Source organism: Ovis canadensis, chromosome 1 (genome assembly GCF_042477335.2).
Source record: "Ovis canadensis isolate MfBH-ARS-UI-01 breed Bighorn chromosome 1, ARS-UI_OviCan_v2, whole genome shotgun sequence".
NCBI lineage: Eukaryota > Metazoa > Chordata > Mammalia > Artiodactyla > Bovidae > Ovis > Ovis canadensis.
Window position 1 is genome coordinate 52909530 of NC_091245.1, and position 18080 is coordinate 52927609.

The 18080-nt window shown below is 36.0% G+C and overlaps 1 protein-coding gene across 1 annotated transcript in view; it reads left to right on the forward strand.

The window, feature by feature from the left end:
* Positions 1–18080, forward strand: part of MSH4 (mutS homolog 4) — an 86721-nt gene that overhangs the window by 26438 nt on the left and 42203 nt on the right. Inside the window, exons 7-8 of the mRNA XM_069594877.1 lie at positions 4622–4794; positions 9133–9200. Coding sequence (XP_069450978.1) covers positions 4622–4794; positions 9133–9200 — 241 coding nt within the window. The remainder of the gene's footprint in view (positions 1–4621; positions 4795–9132; positions 9201–18080) is intronic.

The window sequence follows — 18080 nt, forward strand, 5'->3', positions numbered from 1 at the left end:
TGGTATATACCCAGAAGAACTGAGAGTGGAGATTCAAACAGATACTTGAACACAAGTGTTCATAGCAGCATTATTCACAGTAGCCAAAATGTGGAAACAAACCAAATGTCCATCAACCAGTGACTAATAAAGTGTATACAAATAAGATGTATACATATAATGGAATATCATTCAGCTTTAAAAAGGAATGAAATTCTGCCTCAAGATGTATGAACCTTGAAAACATTGTGTTAAGTGAAATACGCTAGACTCAAAAGGTGAAGTACCTAGAATTGGCAAATTTATGGCAACAGAAAGTAGACAGGTTATCAAGGGCTGGGGGAACTGGGGAATGAGAGAGTTATTTAAGGATTCAGAGTTTATGTTTGGGATGGTGAGAAAGCTCTGGAAACGAATGGTGGTGATGGTTGCACATTATTGCAAGTATACCTAGTGGCACTGAAAAGTGAGCGTAATATGGTTAAAATGGTAAAATTTGTGTTTTGTATGTTTTTCCCATAACAAAAAAGAAGTTATTGTGTGCAGAATACCGCAATGCTGAAATAACCAGTTGTAAAAGCATTCAGTTCAGTTCAGTTGCTCAGTCGTGTCCGACTCTTTGCAACCCCATGAATCGCAGCATTAAATACAGGAAATTCAAGGGGCTACATAATCATTTGAGAAGGTGAAGTAGTTGAAAATGATAAAAATGGTCTTTGTGTATGACTAGATTGTGGTTTTATTGGTTTATTATTAGCTTCAGTTAGATGAATATTGATGGTAAACATGAATGAAAGGGAGAATGGGAGATTGCTCATGTGTTTGTGCATATGTGTGTGTTGTCCGTGCACATGCACATACACACTGTAAACATGAAGTATTTATGAGTTCGTGATGGTTGAGGTACCTAACCTAGAATAAAAATGTCATTAGAAGAGAATGTAATCAACCTGTGGTAGTGTTTATAGTAGAGATAAACTACATCGTTTAATATGGGTTCAGTTTGGTACAAAGAATTAGTGAGTCATGGTTTATCTCCTTGAGGAATTATAGTCTGGAGGAGGAGACTGTAGTATCATAGGTCATTAACATGTACTAAGTACATCAGGCCTTCTGTAGCCGAGGGACCCACAGTTGGTTGAATTCACAGATATGGAACTTGTGGATATGGAGGGCCCACTGTAGTAGGCCATTTTATATAAAGGACTTAAGTATCCACGGATTCTGGTATCCATTAGAGGTCTTGGAGTCAACTGCCTATAGAAAGGGTCGACTGTATGGTGATGAAAATTTGCATAAAAAATGTTTAGATCATAGCAGAGAGAGAACGTTAATTTGGCTTAGTTAAGGAGTAAAAGAATTATTATAGAAACGGTTTTCTAGAGGGGATAATACCTTGACATTTTTTTTTTTTAGCCCTAACATGAGTTTTGAAATATAAATAGAAGTTATCCAGATTAAAGAGTAAAAAAAGTAGTAAGACAGTGAATAAAAAGGTTTTGAAAGCATGATTTTCAATATAGTAATATGGTATGTGCAAGGAAACTTAAGCTATTTAGTTTGGTAAAGTGCAGGTTGGGAGTAAGTAAGCTTGGAGTAAAATCTCAGCTTTCAGTAATTAATATATCGATAACCTCAGATATCAATGAAAGGTATAAACTTAAATACAAATTTTAGTATTAAGAATATTGAATAGAATAAAGAGTGCTTTAGACAATTGAAGCCTTAAGGTGCTTGTGCCAGTTTCAGAGCTGCAGTGTTTAAATATTTCTGTTGCTTTGTGCGTTCTTATCTTTACTTTACTTTCCACTGTATGAAATCTCCAGACATATCTAATTTTGTTTATTATTTACTTTAGTCATCAAGAACAGTTTAGATCTATCTAGGTACTGTTGGTACTACTTTTAGTAAAGTAGGAATATTACTGTCTATACTACTTTTTGTCATCCATCTGTGTAGTGACCTCTGCACCTTTGCAATTTCACTGGATAATGGTGATCAAAATTATAACTTTTTAAAGGAGAATGTAATTAATAGTAGTTATTGCTTTCCAGCTTAATGAATAAGTAATATTTTTTCTGTTGCCTGGAGAAAGATAAAATAATATATGGATAAACTACTCTGTTGTTTACTTTCTAAGTTAAAATAACATAGGGTAACATAGACAGTCAATAACTAAGGCTGGTGATTATTACAAAGGGTTTTATACTCAGTTTTACTTTGTCACATTTCATAGTTAATCATTGTTTGACTATTGTCATCATCAAACATTGCTTGAGTTTCTGCTATATATTTAATGATAGGATATTTGACCTCCAAGAGTTCATATTGTAGTTGAGAGGAGAAATTGAGGTCTTTTGCCTGACTTAAACCAAAGAATATTAGGTTGAAAGATGAGCATGCTACCTACTGAACTATCTGAATAGCTCTAATGCTTCTATGGACTTGTCACTTGTTCAGTATAGTTTCCATCATTGATTTCTATAGCAAATGGCAGGTTTAGGTGTGCTCCCTACTTCTTTTGTTCCTGTGAAAGAACAGGAATTTGTTCCTCAAAATTGTACCTGTAACTTACCTATGGTAACCTTCTCCCGACTCCCAGCCAGGGCTTGATTTGAGTAATTTCTTAAAAATATGTTTAAGTTGATATACCAAAAATTTGATAGTCTGATAGCTTAAATCATTTTTATTTCCTTTCTTCTCTTAACCCCGATTCAATATGTCAGTAAATACTCTTGACTCAGCCTTTAGAGTACGTTCATATTCTGGGTCTTATCATTTCCAAGTCTACAAACTTAACACCATACTTTTACTGCTCAGTTGCTCAGTTGTGTCTGACTCTTTGTGACCCTTTGGACTGCAGCCTGCCAGGCTCCTCTGTTCATGGGATTTTTGAGGCAAGAATATTGGAGTGGGGTTTCCTTTCCTCCTCCAGGTTATCTTCCCAACCTAGGAACTGAAGCTGCATCTCCCGTGTCTCCTACATTGCAGGTGGATTGTTTACCTGCTGAGCCACCAGGGAAGCCCCCACAACTCTAATCCATACCTCCATCATTTTAGCCTGGACTACTATATAGTATAATACCCCTAACTTGTCTCTCTGTCTTCTTCCTCTCCCTACAATTAGTCTATTCTCAACCTATTGGCCAGAAAGTGATTTTTTAAACCAGAAATTACATCTTGAAACTTTAATGCTTAAAAGTCTTCCAGTACTCCTCTTACCTTTAGAATGTAATTCAGACTCTTTACCATGGCCTACAAGGATGTCTATGTTCTGATTTCTTTCAACTTCTTTATTCATTTCCCTTAATTCTTACTTTGCAGTGCTCCACCAACCTTGATCTTTCTGGTTCTAGAGCCAGGAAGACTGGTGGTGGTTTAGTTGCTAAATCGTGTCTGATTCTTGGGGCCACATGGACTGTAGCCTGCCAGGCTCTTCTGTTCACGGGATTCTCCTGGCAAGAATATTGGAGTGGGTTACCATTTCCTTCCCCACTGGGAAGACTACCTGGGCTTAAATTGCTGTTCTGTTTTGCCCCTTTAAACTGGTAACTCTTTTATTATTGCTGTTCACTTATTTGGAAACCTCAGGCAGATTACTTAATTTCTTTGTGTTTCAGTTTCTTCCCTTATAAAATATGGTTAATAATAGCATCTAGCTCATACCATGGTTATTAGAATTAAATAATATATGTACATTTCTTAGAATAAGGCCTGGCATATACTTTGTGTTCAGTATGTTAGCTATTCTCACCATCATTGTCATAATTATTCCCATCTCATCATCATCTTGGTATGGATGTCTTAATTCAACTGTCAGATATAAATACAGGTCTTTCTGAACCAACCTAACTAAAGCAGTACTTCTTGTCATTTTCTGTATAATCCTGTTTGTAATAGTTTCTGTACCTGATATTCTTTTCCTTCTTTCTCTTTTATAATTCTCTAACTTCATAAATTAGAACAGAGTGATTATGTTAAATATATGTTTTATCAAAGTTCTCTTCTCCCTTAAGTATGTATTATTGATATCTTGTTATTATTGATAGAATGCCATGGACTAGAACATTTTATATTAATCTGAGTATTGTAACTGGTCTATGAAAAGAACTCATTCACTGATGCAAGAAGATGCTGTAGATCCTTGTTAATCAAAGTGTGCTTCACTGACTGACAGCATACTTGAGAGTTTATTTAAAATGTAGATTATCAGGCCTCATCCCAGACTGAATCAGAATCTTCATGTGATTTGTATGAATATGAAAGTTTGAGAATCACTATTGTAGATTATAGGATTATTTTAAAACTATGTGGGAGAAGGCAAGGGTGGGACAATATGAGAGCATAGCACTGAAACGTATATTACCATATGTAAAATAGATGACCAGTGAAAATTCAATGCATGAAGCAGGGTACCCAAAGCTGGTACTCTGGGACAACCCAGAGGGGTGGGGTGGGGAGGGAAGTGGCAGTGGGGTTCAGGATGGTGGGACATATGTACACCCATGACTGATCCATGTTGATGTATGGCAAAAACCACAATATTGTAAAGTAATTAAATAAATTTTAAAAAGTTAAATTACAGTTTTATTGGTTTCTCCTTTGTATACTTAATGAAATTTTCCTAATTGTGCTTTTAAAGGAATAATCACACGCTCTTTGGTGTTCTAAATTATACTAAGACTCCTGGAGGAAGTAGAAGACTTCGTTCTAATATATTAGAACCTCTAGTTGATGTTGAAACAATTAGCATGAGATTAGATTGTGTTCAGGAACTGCTTCAAGATGAGGAACTCTTTTTTGGACTTCAGTCAGGTAAACATCATCTGTTTTTACAAACGCAAATTATTAAAAATACATGTCTTCCTAAAATGATACCAGTCCTGTTGGATTAAGGCTCATCCTAATAATATTATCTTAATTTGATGACATCTGCAAAGATCTAGTTTCCAAGTAATGTCACATTCAGATACCAGAATTTGGGATTACCAAATTTCTTTTGTGGGAATGCAGTCCAACTCATGAGGTAAGAGGTGCCCTTGGCACCTGTTCACTGGCATGGTAGTGTGATTTTTTTTCTTAAATCTGTAAGTGGAAGGGCAGTTTATCTGCACTGATCCGAGTCTAGTTCCTGGACTTCAGCCGCTTGATCTGTCTTCTATATCCCCACTGTTGTTTTGGTGGTCTAAACTGAAGTAGTACATGAAAATCTAGAAAGCATTTACAGTCTTTAGGTTTCTTCAATCCAATTCTAAATATCTTTTAATTAGTATAATTTCTTTAAAATTCTGACATTATACTGACTGTGACTGCATTTCCAGTGTTGCTGAATATATTCATTTTTTTCTATGTATTCCTATGTATTTTGTGAGGCTTTGGAAAAAGTGTGAAAAGGCTTTTTTTTTAACTGGTCACCCTTGTGGTTTACAGCAACATCTTATCTCTATTCTACCTTTCAACACCTGTTGAAAAACAAATTTTATGCACATACTGTCTTCTCATCACCCCATTTCAATCAGTCTTCTTTCTGTGCCCACTACTGTGCTAAGACTGCTCTTGTCAGGGTCAGTATAGCAGACATTGTTGGTTTTCTCTCCATATCCTCTTGGGTCTCTCTTAATTTTCTCTGGGCCCCTTTTCCCTGTTCTGTGTGCTTTTGCTTCTAATGGCCGGCACCTGGACTCACTTTAGAGCTCTACCCTCAGGCTATTAGAGGGCTGTGCTCTAAGCAGAGAGGGTCAAATATGCCTTGTGGGCCCTTAAATGACTGAATAGTGTGGGAATATGAAAGCCTAACTGCCTCACACTGTTTTGGCAATAACCATGAATGTAACTTAAAGTCCAGAAGTTCTTCTGCAGCATGAACTGAAGTTACCCTCCATAGAATTTTGCCTGAAATTATGCTTTTGCTTGGCTTTTTCCCCCTTTCCTGTCCTTCTCTTCTCTATTGGTTTCTCATGGAAGCAAATTCTTAATCTATTACTTACATATAAATCCTCATTTCAGAGTCTCTTTGTGGAGAACCAAGCCTAAGACATTTTCATTGTTGTTAAATTTAATGGGCACATATTAGTTCTATTTGGGGCTTCCCAGGTAGCTCAAATGGTAAGGAATCTGCCTGGAATGCGGGAGACATGGGTTCTATCCTTGGGTCAGGAAGATCCCCTAGAGAAGGGCATGGCAACTCACTCCAGTATTCTTGCCTGGAGAATCCTGTGGACGGGGGAACCTGGCAGGCTACAATCCATGGTGTTGCAAAGAGTCAGATATGACTGAGCGACTAACACACACACAGTTCTATTTGAAATCCAACTTCGCTGGTACTGCCAAAATCTCTCCTTATTAAATTACTACCTTTTGCTTCTGTGATTATACGATTTGACTTTCCTCCTACTTCTTTGGAGTTTCCTTTTTTTTTTAAAGCTTTGTTGCTCACTTCTTTAAGAAGTTTCTGACTGTCCATCTCCCTTGTAATATTATCTTTATAATTTACAAATAGACTGAAGGACTGTAGACTGTCTTGGAATCTCTTTAGAAAGTTCTGTCATTGATCAGGTAACAGAGTGAAAACCCCAGATTCCTTCCTTTCAAATGGAAGAGAAAAAGAATTCTGAGTCTTCTTTTTAGGCTCGTTTTCCTTTGCTTATTCCCTGAATGCTGTGGTGCTTCAAAACTATGTCTTAGGTTGCCTTTTTACTCTGTATTTTCTTATTATATAATTTACCCATCTTCTTGGTCTTATAATTATCATTCACATACCTGTAACTTCCAAATTTACATTTCATGCCCAGATATATTTACAGAACTTCAGCCCCATGTATCTTATTGCCTACTGAACACTTATTAGATCTTTCTTAATCACCTCAGATTTAATGTATCCAGATTGTGCCATTTTTCCTTCTAAGTCAATCCCTTCTGATTTCAAAGAATAGCTCTACATCCAAGCTCTTAACCAAACCAGATGACCAACTGAAAGTCATTCTTGACACTTACCTTCTCTGAAATTAATCATCAAATTCTATAAAGTCTCTTTTCTATATATATCTTATAGGTATTAGCTTCTATTCCCAGTGCTGCTGCTCCAGCCCAGGTTATCATTTATCTATAATCTGAGTTATTTCTGCAGCCTTCTATTTGGCCTTGTCCTCCAGCCTTGTTCTTTATAGTCTCTTCTCTATATTGGAGCCTGAGTAATCTTTTGAAAATATAAGTGTGAACATATTACTCTTTATTAGTTTCTTCCTGTTGATATAACAAATTACCACAAATTTTGAGGCTTAAAACAGCATGAATTGATTATCTTACAATTCTGAAAGTCATAAATCAGTTTTACTGGGCTGAAGTCAATGTTTTAGTGGGTTCATTTTTCTTCTGGAGGCTCTGGGACAAAATTGTTCCCTTGCCTTTTGCAGTTTCTAGAGGCCTTCTACATTCCTTAACTCATGGCTCTTCCTCCGTCTTCAAAGCCAGGAGAACAGTTTCTTCTCTATTTTGTAGCTTCTGCTTTTGTCCTTATATCTTCTCTTTTTGACCTATCCTCCTGCCTCTCTCTTAGAAGGACTCTTGTGATTGATTAATTTGGGACTAACAAATAATCCAGAATAATCTCTCCATTTCAAGAAGCTTAAACTTCATCTCATCATCAAAGTCCCTGCTACCAGATAACATATACAAAGGTTCCAGGGATTAGAATGGGGAAATCTTTGCAGGGCTACCACATACCCACTTGCATAAAATCTTTCAATCTCTTCTAATGCTTTTAGGATAAAACCCAAACTCTTCTGTATGGCTTTCTTTCTCATTTCCCACAGCACCTCTTGTTACTTGTCACTTTTCATTCTTCCTTCTTCTAGTATAATTAAACTTCTTTTAGTTACTTGAACATATCATGTCTTATGTTCTGCTTTAAAAACTTCAAAATATTTAAGTAGTTAATTAAATTTTGTGGTATGCATGATTTTAGTTCCCCAACCAGGGATTGAACCTGTACTCCCTGCATTGGAAGTACGGAGTCTTAACCACTGGACTGCCAGGGAAGTCTCTAAATTTAATTTATTTTCACAGGGATATGGTTGATTTACAATATTAGTGTCAGATGTACAACATAATGATTCAAAATTTTCATAAGATTATACTCTGTTTAAAGTTATTACAAATTTATGGCTATATTCACTATGCTGTATAACATATGCTTTATAGCTTACTTATTTTATACATAGTAGTTTGTACCTCTTAATCCCCCATCCATCTCTTTTCCCTCCTTCCTGCTTTCTCCCCATTGGTAACCACTAGTTGGTTCTTTGTATCTGTGAGTCTGTTTCTGTTTTGTTATATTTGCTCATTTGTTTTAGTTTTTAGGTTCCACATATATTTTTTTGTCTTTCTCTGCTTGATTTATTTCACTAAGTGTAATATCCTCTAGATCCATTCATGTTTTCACAAATGACAGAATTTTACTGTTTTTTTATGGTTAAATAGTATTCCATTGTGTATGCATACATGTATACATATATGTGTGTGTGTGTATCACAACTTCTTTATTCACTGTTTCTTGATGGACATTTAGGTACCATATCTTGGCAATTATGAATAATGCTGCTGTGAACATAGGGGTACTTATATCTTTTTGAATTAGTATTTTTGTTTTCTCTGGATATATACCCTGGTGCTAGATCATATGGTAGTTCTGTGTTTATTTTTTTGATGAACCATCTCATCTTTTAAAAGATGAGAACAGCTAAAGTTCAGAGATATTAGATAACTCCTGGAAAGTTACATGGTTAGTGGTTGACCGATGCTTTTAGACTTTTAATCTTACCTTTTAAGTATCATGAAGAAAAGTTAGAGATCAAAAAAGTGGGAAGAAAATTATGATAAGCAACATATTTAAGTCAGAGAAGTAGAGTTTCAAGAAAGAAGGGGTGATCAACAGTGTCAAAATTTGAAGACAAATTCTGAGTAATCAAAGTTAAGAAAAGAACACTAGAATTTATTATTTTATCTCTGATAAATGTAAAATAGATGAAGACAATTAAAACAAGTGGTATTTGCAGGTAAAACTGTGCTATATTATTATTTGGGGATAATACTTTATATACTCTATATTTTAAACTGTAACATAAAGTTTAACTGCATATTTTCTGTTTGTTTCAGTTATAGCAAGATTTCTTGATACAGAGCAACTTCTTTCTGTTTTAGTTCAAATTCCAAAGCAAGACACGGTATGTTAATGTATACATGTTATTTTATTATATATTATGTGATATAACTTGCCTTAATGTGATGTAACAATTAGAAAATATGAAAGTCTTTTGGAAAAGTACTTTGTCATTTTATCTGAAATATTTTTATGCCTTTAAAGGAAGTTTTTCTCCTCAATGTGTTATCATATATGATATGCTTAAAATTAAAAGTTTATTAATTGAGGAATTGACATATTTCATTTATCAAATATTTATTTAAAGAGTTTGGACATAGTTTTCAAAACCCTTGGATTACAAAACATTTGCTTAATAAACTAGATAAAAATTATGTTAGTTCCAAGGTCCTTTAAAAGATGATCATTATGTGAAGTTTGATTAGTTAGTTTTCAAGTATGCTTAACCTCTAGATATGAAACAAGGCTTTGGATTTTTACAAATTTAAATACTTAGTACCTACAGGCACAGTCTGTAAAGAAAATAATAGATGGTTTCCATTTCTCTTTAAAGTGAATTTAGAAATATTTACTTTAATCAAATACATTTACAGTTAACCCTTGAACAGTATGGGGGTTAGGGCACCCTCTTCCCCATCCCCAGTGCAATCGAAAACCAGCATGTAACTTTACAGTCAGCCTTCTGCATCCAAGGAGTCTCCATCTGCAGATTCAGCCAATTAGATTGTGTTGTACTCTATGTATTGAATAAAATCCACTATGAGTGGACCTGCACTGTTCAAACCTGTGCTATTCAAGGATCACCTGCATATTTTTGCTCACGTGCTTACAAAGGAAAGAAGTCCTGTATCAGTAGAATTTTATTTGAAATTTGATTACTTTGCAAATCCATTGAAGTCTTATCTATATTTAGGAAGCCTTTTCATATGGTAGAGGAAATACTCTTAAGGTTCATTTATAATAAAAACATCATTATATGGAAAAGTTTTGGCTGTTGGACAGGAGGAGAATTGGGAATTTCCTTAAATAATTGAAACACTTTAAAATTCAATATATGCAAGTGAGAGGTAACCTAGAACAACTGAAATCTGAAACAAAATTAATCAATACCATACAGTGAGGTTAGAGGCATTCCTTCCACTTCAGTTTCTGATAGTGTTTGTGTATAACTGGTGTTGATATTTCTTCCTTAAATGTTTGGTGGAATTCACAAGTAAAGCTGTTAAAACTTGGAATTATTCTTTGTAGGGAGATTCTTGAGTATAAATTCAATTTCTTAAATAGATATGATGCTATTCAGGTTACCTGTTTCTTCTGGAATGAACTTTTAATTAGGGTGTTTATTTCATTTGTACTTAATGAGATTTTTGGTATGTTACAATTTAAATCTGCCGTTATGGTACTTTTTTACATTTATCTCACCTATATTCTCTTTTCCTTTTCTTCTGCCTTCTTTTGGTTTAAATGGATATTTTTATGATCCCATTTTACTCCTCTGTTGATTTATTGGATAAGTTCATTGTTTTTTTATTTTAATGGTTGCTTTCAGGTTTATAGAATACATCTTTAGCTGAATTCAGTCTACCTTCAAATAATATTACATCACTTCTCATGTGGTATAAGGAGCATAAAGTAGTGGCAGCAAAAGCAAAAATAACACAAGCTGGGAATACATCCAATTAAAAAACTTCTGCTCAATAGAATATATATAGAGGGTTCTTCACTTTACTTCCAGATATGTTCTTGTTAACATGTGTCATTAACCTTTATTTTTTAACCTCTGTACTGGTTTAGCCACCAAAACCATATTTTGGAGCCATCAAATATTTTCAGACTTTCAGAGACTTAAAAATGAGTAATCAATTATGAATATAAACCCAAAGCACCAGTTAGCCCTTATGATCTTTTGCCAGATGTCCTGTTTTGAATGGTATTTTCAAATGAAAAGTATCTTAAGTAACAGTTTTACTTATGAATGACAGGTTTTAATACAGAAAAAATGCAACTCAGTGTAGGAATAGGAAATGGCTACTCTGTACTTACAATTAATATTAGTTTCCTGGGCCTGCTGAAACAAATACTATACACTTCATGGCTTAAACACTATAATTTTATTGTCACAGGTCTGGAAGGTAGAAGTCTGAAATCAAGATGTTGGCAGGGCTATGTTTTCTTTAAAACCTGTAGGAGAATTCTTTCTTACCTGTTTCTAGCTTTTGGTGGTTTCTTGGTAATCTTTGGTGTTCCATGACTTGCTGTATACATTTAATCTCTCTTTTCCTTGTCACATGGTGGTCTCCCTGTGTCTGTGTCTTCACGTGGCTGTCTTTTTATTTGTTTATTTATTTTTGGCTGTGCTGGGTCTTTGTTGATGCACGCAGACTTCCTCTAATTGTGGTTAACAGGGGCTACTCTTTATTGTGGTGCGTAGGCTTCTCATTGCAGTGGCTTCTGTTGTTGCAGAGCATGGGCTCTAGGGTGTATGGTCTTTACTAGTTGTGGCTCATGGGCTTAATTGCTCCACTGCATGTGGTCTCTTCCTGGACCAGGGATCAAACCCACGTCCTTTGTATTGGCAGGTGGATTCTTAACCACTGGGCCTCCAGGGAAGTCCGTCACATGGCTGTCTTTTATTTGAAACCAGTCATATTGGATTAGGAATCTACCCTACTACAATATGATGTCATCTTAACTAGTTATTTCTGTGACTCTAGTTCCAAATAAGACTGCATTTTGAGGTACTTGAGTGTTTATACTTCAAAATATCTTTTTTTAGAGGGGGACACAATTCAACTCTCAGCTGTGTGTAAGCAAAGACTTTGTTTCAATTTTATTATAGGAAAGAATTAATTATCAGGTTATGCCTGAGAGCAGTCTCATTGTTATAGCATTGTGTAATATGTAATGTGTAGTATTACATGGTCATACATATTCATGCTTTAGTGTCACTAACTATAAGAATTAGTAATATACAGTTGACCTTTGGACAACATCAGGCTTAGGGGTGCTAACCCCTCTGCAAAATTAAAATTCCTCATATAATTTTTGACTTCCTCCAAACTTAACTATCCCTGATAGATCAGTTGATAAAAAATTGGCCTGTAATGTGGGAGACCTGGGTTCAATCCCTGGGTTGGGCAGATCCCCTGGAGAAGGGAAAGGCTACTCACTGCAATATTCTGGCCTGGAGAATTCCATGGACTTTAATAGTCCATATGTTTTGTGTACAGTATGTTTTTATACTGTATTCTTAAATAAAGTAGGCTAGAGGAAAGAAAATGTTAAGAAAATCATGAGGAAGAGAAAATACATCTCCATTACACATATGTGTTTATTTTAAAAGATCCGAATTTAAGTGGATCCATGCAGTTCTAATCTGTGTTGTTCAACGGTCAGCTGTACATATTTTTGCATTAGATCATTTCTGGTTTTATTAAGAAAGGAATCTCATTTTAGCCAGCTAGCTCTCTGGGAAATATCTGTGATTAACTAACCAGCTTCTGTAATCAATTTGACTATCAGATTTTAGAAAAGCCAGAGAGTTTGATATAAGGTAATTCTGCACACTGAGAATCTGGAATCTTTCTTCTTGTTCAGAAAAGGCAATCTGTAACTAGCTCCATAAGGTTATTAAGGGCCAGTGTTACTTATCATCCTTTTTAGTTTTGCGGGGACCAGTCATAGTTGTAAATTTTTTCCTAACCAGCACATATGTCCTTTTTGGAGGTTTTTTAAAAAAACACTTTTCAGATGAGATTTACTAACTTTTAAGGAAACTTAAGCAATATATTGACTTCATACATAATTCATAAATTTCAGTCTTCCTTATACTGTTTCTCAGTTGATGTTTTCCTAACCATCTGGAGATATATTTAAATGAGACTTTAAAGTAATTTAATATAAGCATCTATATCTTAATTAAACACAATATTTACTAAATTAGTTCAGATTTGTGCTGGTTAAATGGCATGATTTGCTTAAACTCGTAGATGAACTAAATGTTCTGTTGGCTGAATTTTTTTTTATGATTGGCTTAAACTTCTGAATTAACTAAATGGTCTCTGAAAATTCCCGGTGTGAAATTGTTTACCCAAGATGAATTCTTATATTTTCTGTTAAGAACATTGATTTTTAGAAAATGCATATTTTCCAATCATAAGTATTCATTGAAAATCAAACTTAAATTTCTTTTTTTAATTAATCCAGATGTGTTTTCTGTTTATGTAGTCTTTATAACCTTACTGTTTAATGTATTTCATTAAAATGTTTGTATTTTCCATTATAAAACATCCAAAGTACTTCCTCCCACATTTGAAAACTGTGATATTAAATAATTTTTTCAAGTTTTACCTAAGTTTTAATTTTTTCCCATTGATTTCAGACTGCCATAAAGAGTATCTGGGTCATGGCTCTTTTTTTTTTTTTTTTCTTCTTCTTTTTTTTATTTTTTTATTTTTTAAATTTTAAAATCTTTAATTCTTACATTAATTCAACAAGTTATTTTACCAAGCACTGTGGTGAGTGCTAGGGATATAGTAGGAAATAAGTCTCTAATCCAAAGGAATTTATAATTCATTTTGAGATTTTGTTTTCTTTTTTTTTTAAAAAGCAATTACAGCATAGTGTTATCAAGAACTGTAAGGGATATGATATTCTGCCCTACTTCCAAAGTGACAAGTTAGCCTCCCACAGTTTGATAAATGCTAACAGAAGACACAGACTCCTAGATCAGAGAGAAAGGACTTATACTCATAACAATAGCCACAGCCAGACTGTCAACATTTTCTTGCACTGCTTCCCCAAGCTCCCTTTCCAGCAGGGTGATGTGAAGAGGGCAGTGTGACACCTGCGCATACAGTGTTTTACAGGAGAGAACTGCTGATCTTAGGGAACCTGAATCTTACGGGCAGTAAGCATGTGTGCTCGGTTGAGTCTGACTTTTTACAACCCCATGGACTATAGCCCGTCAGGCTCCTGTCCATGGAATTTTCCAGGCAAGAATACTGGAGTAGCTTGCCATTTCCTACTCTAGGGAATCTTCTTAACCCAGGGGTTGAACCATATTTGCCTGCTATTCTGCAGGGAGGGCCCATCTTTATTTTCAAGAACTGTGAGCAAACCTACCCTTTGCCCTAGAAGTGGACAATATGTCTTTCAAGTCCATTCACTATACAAACATCCTTGAAAAGTCTCTGTAGAACAAAGGCAGTCAGTGCCTTTGCTCATTAGATGTGCAAAAATGCAAAAGGCTAATAGAGAGTTGTCTCTCAATTCTTCTTGGTGAGACTCTCTTCTTCACTTTGAAAAAGCAAACTGTAAAGAGACTTTATGTGTGTGTGTGTGTGTGTGTAAGTTGCTCAGTCAGGTCTGACTCTTTGCAACTCCATTGATGTAGCCCACCAGGCTGCTTTGTCCGTGGGATTCTCCAGGCAAGAATACTGGAATGGGTTGCCATTCCCTTCTCCAGGGATCTTCCTGACCCATGGATCAAAATTATTGTTCTACTGTAGCATAACAAATGACCTCAACTATAGCAGCTTAAAACTATATGTATTTATTACCTCTCAGTTTCTGTGGGTCAAGAGTTTAAGGTCTTACAAACTGCAGTTAAGGTGTCATTTGGGGCTGGATACTCATCTGGAGTACTCACCTAGGGGAGGGTCTGGTCTGCTTCCCTGCTCATGTGGTATGGACAACATTTAGTACTTTGGAACTGTAAAGTTCATAGCAATTTACTTTTGTCAATGCTATCAAGGTTAGGAGAGATTGAAAAGAGACAGAGAAAGAAGAAGCAGGAAGGAAATCACCAGTGATATAAGAGGTTAAGAGAGTACTTGTGTAATACAACTCCTCTACAGCAGATTTTCTCAACTTTGTACTATTTATGTGTTGAGATGGTAACTCTGTTACTGTTCTGTGCATTCGAAAATGTTTAGTGGTATCCAAAGCTTCTACCCACTAGATGCTTCCCTGGTAGCTCAGATAGTAAAGAATCCTCCTGCAATATAGGAGACCTGGGTTTGATCCCTGGTTTGGGAATATCCCCTGAAGAAGGAAATGGCAACCCACTCCAGTATTCTTCCCTGGAGAATCCCATGGACAGAGGAACTGGGTGGGCTATAGTCCATGGGGTTGCAAAGAATTGGATACGGCTGAGTTTCTAAGCATGGACCATAGCTTCTACCTGCTAGATGCCAGTGGAATCCAGTTGTTACCTGTTGTGGTCTTTAACAGACCGGGACCTGGGGACTGGAGTTGAAAAGAAAGAGAGAAAGAGCAATATCCCTTGGGTTACGTGGAAAATCAATAAAGCCCATACACAGGACTTGTACCGCTCATGAAGGCACAGGGCATCCTCTCAAGGAGGTCTTGAGAGCCCGGGTGAGAAAGTGAGCTCAGGAGGTTTCCATGCTCTGAAGAAATAGCTGGAGACAGAAAGAAGGACGTGGGGGACCCAAGTCTCTAGTGGAACAAGAGTACTTTATTAGCAGAAATGCATGCTTGTATATCTTCAGTAAAATGATTACTCAGCCATTAAAAAGAATGAAATTGCACCAGTTGCAACAAAATGGATAGTCTGTTAAGTACAAGGTTGCTGAAGAGAGTCACTGAAGGGAGTCACTTGAAGGCAATCCAAACAGGTGCTCTTTCCCATGATTTCAGTCCTGAGAACTGCATGCAGCTCTGCTCGTTCCTGTATTCCAGGAACTGATAAGGAACAGAGAGTCCTTGAGAAATGGCACACAAAGGAAGAAAATGCAACATATTGGATCCCTTAAAGTTGAATGTCCCCTGACAGTTACCCTCAACTGTTACAGCCAAAAATGTCTTCAGGCATTCTGAAAGTGAACATTCACATGATGACCAGTCAGTATTCTGCCGGTACTTCTGAAACTCCCCTTCTGGGCTTTCCTGGTGGTCCAGTGGTTAAGAATCTGCCTGCCAATGCAGGGGACATGGATTTGATCCCTGTTCTGGGAAGATCCTACAGTCCATAAGGCGACTGAGCCCAAGCACCGCAACTACTGAGCCTGAGTGCCAAATTGCTGAAGCTTATGCAGCCTAGAGCCCATGCTCTGCAACAAGAGAAGCCACTGCAGTGAGAGGCCTGGGCACTGCAACTAGAGTACCACCATGTGCAGCAACAAAGACCCAGCACAGCCAAAAATAACAAAATAAAAACAAAACAGGAAACTCTCCTTCTGCTTCTTCCTGTTCATTATTTTCTACCTCCTTCTGAAAAGAAATCACTTTTTATTAATTACTTTTTAAGTTAATTTTTCTTTATAACTTAGTTTTATCAGTTCTTTAAAAAACTTTACATAGGAATTATTCAGTGTATATTTTTTTAATCTCTGGCTTCTTCTATCCAACATTATGTTTGTAAGATTTAATCATGTTGTCACATGTAGCTATAGCTCATTTAGTTTCATTGCTATATAATATTCCACTGTATGAATATACCATTACTTATTTCACTGTTGTTGAACTTTTGAGTTGTTGGCAGGTTATGGCAATTAGAGATAATATTGCTTAACAATTTTATATTTGTTTCTTAATAGAATTTTGGACATATTTTTATTGGGTACATAGGAATGGAATGATCTGAGTCATTAAGTATACCTTCAACTTTAGTAGATAATGACAAAATATTTGCCAAAATGTTTTTCAAAATGATTGTATCTACTAATTTACACTTACATCGGGAGTATATGAGAAGTCTTATTGCTCTTTTCCCAAACCTGATCTTGTCAGTTTAAAATTTTAGCTATAGTGGTTGGTAGATAGTAGTACTTCATTGTGGTTTTAATTGGCATATTCTGTTAATGAGGTTGAATGTGCTTTCATATGTATATTTACCTTTTGAATATCTGCTTTTGTGAAAGTCTTGCCCATTTTTCTATTGAGTTATCATTGTTTTTGATTTGTAGAGCTTCTCTTTATATAAACCCCTTGTTGATTCTCTGTGTTACAAATATTTCCCATTTTGTAATTGGCTTTTTTTACTTATTATTGTGGGGTAGACCTTGTTGGTGTGCCACCTACATCCTCTTGGTATTCACTTTAGTGTAAGGTATGCTTCTTTTTGCAAGCAGCTAAAACTTTCTACCTGAGGACTTTTCTCTGGTCCCAGGGAGACTAGTGAGTAATCAGTTGTTGCCTCAGTGCCCCAGTGATAGGTCTTGACCAGTACCGAATAGGAGTTGATGAATAAATACCCTATTTTCCTTACCTCTGGAAGTAGTTGCTTAAAAAAAAAATGTTTATTTTCTTATTTGGTTGCACCATTCTTAGTTATGGTCCTCAGGATCTTCAGTTTTTGTCACAGCATGCAGAATCTTTAGATGCTGTCAGTGCAGACACATTTGAGAAAGTGGTGACCTTCAATAATTACTTCTGTTCTTTGTGTTCACTTTTTTCCTTTGAAAAACTCCAAAGGCTTGTCTTTTAATGCAGGGTGCTAGGTCTTCATGTGACGAAGTAGTTTTGAAGGTTTCATGGCTTCGTTGAATAGCCTGCTGCCACATATTATACAGAGCAGACTTGGAGAATGTGAATCATTAAGGGTTGCAGTGAACCCTTAATTTAAGAAGGACTCTTGGTATTTTAAGTGCAGCTTTTTTTTGTTGGCAGTCTTATTAGAGTCTTCTGCTATCTCATCAGTGGGTCTTTCCCGTTTTTCAAAGAAGTTCTCCAGCGGGGTTTTCTTTTTCACTCATCTTGGCTAGGGTTAGCTTGTGGGCTTACCAAAACTGTGATCAAGACAAATGCACAGTGTGGGAAAGAGTTGTCGATGGAGGTGGTAAATAAAATAATGTGTGCCCATGCTCAGACTGAAATAAGTGTTGGATTCTGACTTAGAGCCTGCTACCAGATACAGCTGTGCAATTGAAGTACATCAACTCCTTTGCCTCTCTAAAGCCTGACACCAGATGCAGCTTGT